The 8,413-nt window shown below is 36.3% G+C and overlaps 1 protein-coding gene across 1 annotated transcript; it reads right to left on the reverse strand.

Annotated features, from left to right (window-relative positions):
• Window positions 1-1,592: 1,592 nt before the first annotated feature.
• LOC107058804 (uncharacterized) lies at window positions 1,593-2,207 on the reverse strand. The gene is made up of 2 exons (XM_015304970.1): window positions 2,022-2,207; window positions 1,593-1,934 (listed from the first exon to the last, which is right to left on the reverse strand). The coding sequence occupies exons 1-2, from the start codon at window positions 2,205-2,207 to the stop codon at window positions 1,593-1,595; spliced, it is 528 nt and encodes a 175-aa protein (XP_015160456.1).
• Between the last annotated feature and the right edge of the window lie 6,206 nt (window positions 2,208-8,413).

Below are 8,413 nucleotides of genomic sequence, written 5' to 3' on the forward strand. Positions count from 1 at the left end.
CAACCATGAAACACTTCAAATGGTGTCTTCCCTCGCAAATCTACTAAAGGAAGTCTGTTCATCATGTAGACAACACCTAACACACAGTGGCCCCAAAATTTCAAGGGAATGGAACCTTGGAATCTGATGGATCTAGCTAATTCTAGGATATATTTGTGTTTCTCTCCACTACCCCATTTTGATGTGGGGTGTAAACACAAGATTTCTAATGTATAATGCCATATGATTGAAACAAGAAAGAACATACAGAGTTTACTAATTCTGTCCCATTATTTGATCTTACTGTCTTCACAATTTTACAAAATTGAGTCAATACTAACTTGATGAAGTCCCTCAAAACTACCACAACATCACTTTTAAATTTTAACAAGTAGATCCATGTAATCTGAGAATGGTCATCCACAATTGTCAAAAACATTTTATTGCCATCAAAAGTAGGTACATGAAATGGTCCCCATACATCCAAGTGTAGTAAATCAAAAACACAAACAACTCTAGAACTAATAGTTGGAAATGACATTCTAGTTTGTTTAGCAAGGAGACAAATGTCTTAGTTGTCCAAACCTTGTTTACATTCAGAGTGATCAAGACTAAGTAAATGTTCCATAACTCTAATGGATGCATTTCCCAGCCTCATGTGCCATAGTAAAATGTCAACTTCATTCCTTGCTGCTATCATCCCTCTAATAGATGGTTTATTAGTATGATCTGGCTCCCTATGTTGCATCAAATACAGACCATCTTTCTCCTCACCAATTTCCAAGGACCTTCCCACTTAAGAGGTCTTGGAATATGCAAAAGTTAGGGAAAAATTTGACTGAACATTGTAACTCCTTAGTGATACTGGAAATAGATAGTAGATTGAATCTAAAATTTGGAATGTATAAGACATTGCTTAAGATTTCCCATCCATAATATCACAATTACCAATATGAGACACATTGACTGTTCCTCCATTAGGTAAGTTAACTTTCTTTGCATTAACACTAACATTAATGGTCTCCTTACTGTTCAACATATCTTTATCAAAGATCGTGTGGTTAGAAGCTTCAGTATCTATTATCTAGTTCTTCTCAGATCTAGGAAAAAAAAGGATAGAGACATTACCTGCATTATCATTAGCAGGTAGAAGTGAAGAAAATGCATTACCTCTCATGCTACTCATGTTGGCTAAAGGTTCTCCCATTTTCTCTCTATCAGTCATCCTCTGAAACTGATCATAATGATGTGGATTGTCCATGTGTTGGATCATCTGATTGTATTGAGTTTGAGTGTAGTTGGATGGACATGGTCCTTTGTACCAATCATTAGATGAAACATCAGAAAATTCACCTCCTTTGTGATTTTCTGTTATCATTGCACCTTTACCATTATTTTGCAAATCTCTGTTTGAATCAGTATAAACAGCTCGATTTGGCCCTGCATCATTGTACATTCTGCCATCATCATTTCTCACAAAATTAGCCAGTGACCTTTGATCACCTCCCTGTACATTATGAGCATTAGGATTCCCAAATTTCTTCTTGAACTTGAAATCTATAGCAATCACCTTTAGCATGTCGCATTATCTTGCAGTGATCACATTGAACATTTCAATTCTTCTTGGGTTTGTTGTTGTGTGTGCCCCTCCCAGAAGAAAAAGTTGCTATCTCCATGTTCATGGCTGGACTAGCAATATTTGTAATGTTCCTTTGGCTCTCTCTCTCGATCATCATGGAGTATGCCCGATTCACAGAGGGAATCAGAATAAGCATCAGAATATGGCCACAAGACTCATTGAGTCCCATCAAAAATTGCAACAACTTCTGTATGTTCATTAACTCCATGAATCCTCGAGATCCTACATAGTTGCAATCAGGAAATGGAGCCAAGCTATCAAACTCTGCCCAATGCAACCGTAATCTAGTGAAATACTTAGAGATACTACTAGTTCCCTGAGACATAGTTGCAATCTCTTGATGCAGTTGAAAAATCCTTGAGTTTTCTGCTTTGTCAAATCACTTTTTGAAATCGTTCCAAACTGCAAAAGCATCAAAGGAATACACAATTCCACTCAACAATTCTTTCGGAACAGAATTCATTATCCATGAAAGAACTATCGCATTACTGCGCTCCCACAAATCAGTCAGATTAGGGCCAAAGTTTTCCTTCCTGCATTTTCCATCTATGAATCCTAACTTGTTTATGCCAAGTATAGCGATACGCATCGATCGACTCCATACAAAATAATTTTATGATCCTGTCAATTGAATAGAAACCATAACTACTCCAGATGTATCTGATGTATTCAAATATAAGAAATGGTTATGACTTAATTTCTCCGATAGTTCATTATCGACCACAGCTGCCATTGATTCTTCAGCTCTTTACCTGTCAATTCACTCGATCTAGACCATATCAATGGCCATCAAGCTTTGATACCATGTCACGAAATAGAAAATACAGAGAGTTGTAATTTGGAATGAAGAAGACAAAGAACTAGAATGCAGAAAGAATAATCGCTATTACTGATTAGAGAAAGAGCGATACAAAATGTATTGAATTGCTTGGAGAATAAGCTAAGTGTTCCTACTTATATACACATCTAATGTTAGTTCTTAATGTCAGTTGTACATCACTAACTAACTGATATAATAACTAAATCTGTTAAGAAGAACTTTCTACCACTAACCAACTAACTAATCCTATCTAACAATCACTTTGATTCAATTAAGTCACAACTCCAACTTCATTACAAACTAACACCAATCAATAATATATACATGTTCTAGGAGAAAATGTTGTTTTTTCTCTTCTAATAATTTTATTTTCAACTGCCTGACCAGTTGGTTAATATAGTAGGAACGGAAAAGGGACACAAATATATCTCTTAGTTTTGAGATTTAGAACTGATACACCTCGTTAGAAAAGTTAGGAATATATACCATTGTCATCTAACAAATATAAAATAATTATGCTTTCGTTAACAAACTCATAGTTAGTGAAACCATTAATTAAGGGAAGCAAATATTTAAAAAAAAAACTATAGGAATTTCTTCAGCAAATTGACTATGTTCAAGTAAAATAACAAAGCTGGTAGAGTAAGGAAAAAACATAATGGTTAGAAGTAAAATTGAGAAAGAAAAATTGTGAGTACCAATTTTTTCCAAGGCGGAGGTGCAGGAAGCTCCACCGATACAATTTCATCGTTTTGCAACATATATGACTTAAATGTCAAAGTTACAAACTTTAATACAACAAAAGAAGAAATATCAAAAATCCAAGATTGAGCAAGATAGCAGTCATATATGTTGCAAAACACTTACTAAAAAACAATATAACAAAAGATTATTCAGTTTGCTGAGGCAAATGATCAAACACCTTGGGTGGGTAATTTTGCACTTGTGAAATAACTTATGAAGAAAAGAAAATAATTAAATTAAATAAGAATAAATGTACATGCATGTCGTTACTTGATTCGAGATCGTCTATTGAGCTCATAAATTCACCCTCACAGAGAGATTTGAATTTTCTAACTCAAAATTCATCTTTTGAATCTTGATTTTGCAACAATTGCTGAGATATATATAACCAATCAACTCTCTTTAGCCGAGAAAATAACATTAGGTTCTATTGAAGTGAAAATTCGATAGTGAGAAGTAAAAGTGATGAGACGACTTTGAAGTAAAGTTTAAGGTGTATAGTTAGAAATGGCTACCATGGAAATTGTGATGGAGAGAAGAAGAGTAAAGCAGAAGATGACAGAGTCAATATGAATTGAGATTATTATTTTTTGACATAAAATATGTGCTACACGTGTACAGAAAGCATTACATGTTACACACTTTAGAAAAAGTAGAAGTAGATGAAGTTATTATTTTAACCCTACTATTTGTAGTACAAGTTACATTCCTTCTTTTCTTATATCTTCCCTTTCGGGTCGGATCGGATAAAGAAAGGAGCTAAAGAATGAAATATTCATTAAAGTAGTCCTTACATCCCTCCGCAAGCATAAGAAGAGTCTGATAATGGTTGGTCTTAAAAGGTCATTAAGAAATTACATAAATCAAGTTCTTGTGCCTTTTGTACCATAATTTGATGCTATGTTCATCCTCCCCAACGATCACTTATAAATAAGGGTAATAATATATATAATATTTAATTTTTTAACCTTTGTATTTACATATTTGTATTCAAGTTCATTAGCATTATGAGTAGAATAATCCTTTTATAAGTTTAATTTAAGATCTAATGTTATTTTTTATGATTATTATTTTAGTATTACATACATTTTAAGTTTGAATAAATATAATATGTACATACTTATTTAAGTTTCACTTATTGTAACACCTCGAAAGTGCATAACTCAGTTGGAAGAGGAAAGGTTGCACAAAGACTATTGGTGTGTTGTTTTGTATTCCATTATAACACCTCAAATTAGAGAAAGGATAGAAAAGAGTTAAATGGGCAAGTTAAGAGCACAAAAATGGACCATGGAACCCTTCACGGAGCCCTAGACGGGCCGTGTAGGGGACCACAGTCTGTTTAGTAGTTCGTGGTAAGTTCCAGAGCCTGCCCAAGCAGGTGTCATTCCCGTGGGCACCTAGATGGCCCGTGGTGAGCTTAACGGCCCGTTAAGCGAGTCGTACAAGTCACCCAGTGGTAGGTTGTCATCCTAGGCCACTGGAAAATAACTACGAACGTCTAAACGGTCCGTGAAGCTTCATATGGACCGTGAAGTCGTCTGTGAGGGGGGTTTTATCAGACATAGATTTTAGGGTCAACTTCAAATAGCCATATTTTTTAGCACAAAATTAATTAGGTAACCCATGACCTATCAAATTAAAGATCTTTGAGTCATTTTTCCAACGCCATAAAGTTTGCCTAATTTCAAGCTCGGAGTAAAACGTTATGCTCGAAATAGTGAAGCCTTGTCAGGCAAAATTTCTTCATGACCCTTTAGACGGTCGTGGTGGTCTAGACGAGCCGTTTAGGCCTCATTGAAGTCAGTTTAGCAGTTTTTAGGTCAGGGGCAATTGGGTCTTTTTCCAATTATTTTAACTCAATACTATGTCATTTTACCCTTTACCCAAAGCCCTATATAAAGATTTTTTTTACCCTAAAAATCACCCAATTGAATACATTCTCTCAATTTCCCAAAAGAAAAACTAGTTCATCCTCCCCAAATATTTCTCTCTCTAGGGAAGAAGAAGAAGTCAAGTTAGGGTTTCAAGATCAAGTCTCTAATTCACCATTGAATGTGGGCTTTGAACTCAAATGTATAATAGTCTTCATCGATGGAGCTCCTTCCTCCATAGAGTTCCTAAATTCTCCAATTTACAAAGTTTGAAATCCCCAATTGAAGTTAGGGTTTTCTTCCATGTCATGAGTTCCTTTCAATGTTGATATAGTTGGTTGATTAATGAACTATTATGCATGAATTGAGATAATTCTATATTTTTAAGATGAATTCCCATGAACCCATGCATAACCCATATTTTCTAAGGTATGGTGATATAATGTGGGTTTTGAGCTATGAAAGATGAGTCTATGAAGATATGCATGTTCTTTATGAAAATGATTTAAGATTGCTTTGAGAGTGAAACATATATTTTATTGTTGTTGTTGTTGTTGTGAAAGGTTTTCTCACATACTACTCAGTACATGCATGTGAAAGGGTTTTCTCACATAAGGATTCTTAGAGTTGAAAGGTTTTCTCAACTACCTTTGAATCAAGTCTTAGGAGCATTTTCTAAATAAAACTAGCTTGGATTGGCTATTTGATATACCTTCCATGAAAGAAAAGTCAAGTAAAGAATTATGACTATTTCGTGGGATTTATGCTTAGCACCGAGATGATGTTGAGATGGAAGTGCTCCCATAGCTAGTGGTCAGGTTTCTAGTAGCAATCTCCTTATCCCATACCTATGTGCCCCCATAGGATGATTGTCTTAGATAGACATTAGCTAGTGGATCCACGTATGCTAGAAGTTAAGGTTCTTTCCTTGGCAAGTAAGGACACCCCTTTTCGGTGTGGGGCAGACACCGAATTCCATGTTATAGTTCACATGGTCTCTATGTCGGTTAAGTCTAATTCCCACACTAATGATGAACTAAGGCTACTTCAAGAAGTAACAAAAGATGAGTTTTACTTGCATTTGACCATGATTACTATGATTTTGTCTAACCTGTTTCTTATGGTATTAACTTGGTCTTTGCCTGACATGAAAGGTCCTTTTTAGCATGATTTGATAACTCTATGCATTGCTATCATACTTGGTACATTTTTGTGCTAACGCATACTCTTGCCTACATTGTTTCTCAAATGTAGGGTCTGATACTCTGATTCTGCATCCCCGTGGCTAGTGGACACTTTGGTTATACTGAGTAGCGGTGAGTCATTATGTTTCGAGGACCGAACCTTTCATTGTTTTCAGTCTTCACTTTTTGGATGTGGTACGTGATGACAGGGTTACGTCCCAATCACTCTTGATGTAATAGATGGTTTTTGAGACCATGTAGACTTCTCCTTCGTTTTTAACAAACTCTTTATGTTATGAATTGTTGTTTAAAATCTCTTCATTTTCTATTATCTTGTTTATGCATGCTAAGTGGCTTGTGTAGGGCCACTCGAGGTCTTATACGCCATGTTACGCCTAGGATATACTTTGGGTCGTGACATCCACGAGCGGCATGTACGGGTCGTACATGGTTTAACCGCACATGGAATGTGAGTCGTGGTTGAGACACTGGACTTTCAGAAATTGTCAAGCCTTAGATCCAGTTATGCAAGCCACCATCATGGTCCGTGATTAGGAACACGGGTCGTAGTTGGCCTCATAGACTTTGCCTTCAGAAATTTGAAAATTATTTACTTGGAAAGTACAAAGACAAATGATGGGTCATATAAAGTTCTACGACTCATGGAATGGTGATCGTGGTATGCCCTTAAAGACTTACTATTTTTGGTAATTGGTATATGGTTGGAAAGTACGAGCATAAAAGGAAACACGATCCGTACTTGACATTCGTGGTTCAAGGTTCGGAGACCCAGACCTATTCTCCAAACTCGATGTATGAAGGGTTTCTACGAGTCGTGGAGAGGAGTACAAATCGTAGATGGAGACTTGTGGTTTCTTGTCAGAGACTTAGACTTTCAGTAAAGGGATCCACGAGTGGACAGTATAGTTTGTGGATGGTTGTACGAACCTAGATGGACGTCCGTAGACGACTTTTGTCAGCCTAAGTGTGATTATTTTAGATTTTTCTCACCCCTTCTAAGTCTAAACCTCGATGGTTTTACACCTAAGGTCATTTTTAAGTTTAGTTCGACCCTAATACTCCCATAAGAATTCCCAAGACTTAGAGAAAGGATTAAAAAGGATAAATCTAGGATTTTCAAGCATCTTCTTCAAGATTCTTCGAGAACTTTGTTCTTCCTGGTTTGTAACGCTACTCAAAGTCGAACTAAGTTCATCCTCACGCCCATCATCTAAATTCAGTCAACAAGAGTTACATATAGGGTTTTACCCAAAGTTTCCATGAATTCTGAACTTGGTTCTATTTTCTTGTTTTGAATTCTGATTTCTTAAGATCGAGACTATGATAGTTGATGTATCTGATTCTTGAATTGTTGTTTATGCTTACTTTCTCACATGAACTCTATTTAGTTGAGACTTATTGAAAGCTTTTGCATAGTTAATTTCATCCATTAACTTCAGAATTAAAGTAAGTCCAAGTATTTTAAGTTATCATTTGAGAAGAGTTTCAAGGGAACTAATGGTTCAAAATGTATTATTTTGTATTGAGAAAATCATTTCGAACTTGAGAAGAGCATAAATAGTTTCATAAGAAGTTTTAGTCAGTAAACTGAAGATCAATTTTCCCTAAAGAGGGCCTTTTGAGTATTAACTCAACACAATTATTATTATTATTATTATTTATTATATGAGCATTATTGCATATTTTGGGAGTAGTATTGAACACCATTTTCGGTAAAAGTTAAGACAACTCAACACCCATAAACTGCGCCACTGACGTAGATAAAATTGTGTCATTAGTTCGGGCGACTCCTCACCAGCCTTACTGAGGGCTTTCAGATAGATCTGTAAGTTGAGTTTTTTGTCCTATGTTTCGGCAAGGTATAGGACGATTTTTGTAACACCCCGTATTCGAAACAGACCAAAAATACAGATTTCAAAAAGTTGAAGGTGCAACTTACAGTCACCATCCACGGACCGTAGGTCAGACCACGGCCCGTGCTGGTGGTCCGTGGTTCACCACTGTAACCCCTCCCAGACCCAGCTCAGAAAATTGGCTAAGTCCCGACTCACGAACAGACCCACGGTCCGTAGATCAGACCACGGTCCGTGGTCTGTGTCCGTGGATCGAGACTTCCCCTACCCAGCCTCTGACACAAACTACGATTGACCAG

The sequence above is a fragment of the Solanum tuberosum genome, unplaced genomic scaffold, assembly GCF_000226075.1.
Source record: "Solanum tuberosum cultivar DM 1-3 516 R44 unplaced genomic scaffold, SolTub_3.0 scf00601, whole genome shotgun sequence".
NCBI lineage: Eukaryota > Viridiplantae > Streptophyta > Magnoliopsida > Solanales > Solanaceae > Solanum > Solanum tuberosum.

Excerpts from the sequence above, each read along its gene's own strand:
- LOC107058804 (XM_015304970.1), bottom strand. The coding sequence starts at position 2,207 with ATGCGTATCGCTATACTTGGCATAAACAAGTTAGGATTCATAGATGGA. Across the intron at positions 1,935-2,021 it reads ATTCCTTTGATGCTTTTGCA|GGAACTAGTAGTATCTCTAA; the intron begins GTTTGGAACGAT and ends ACTATGTCTCAG.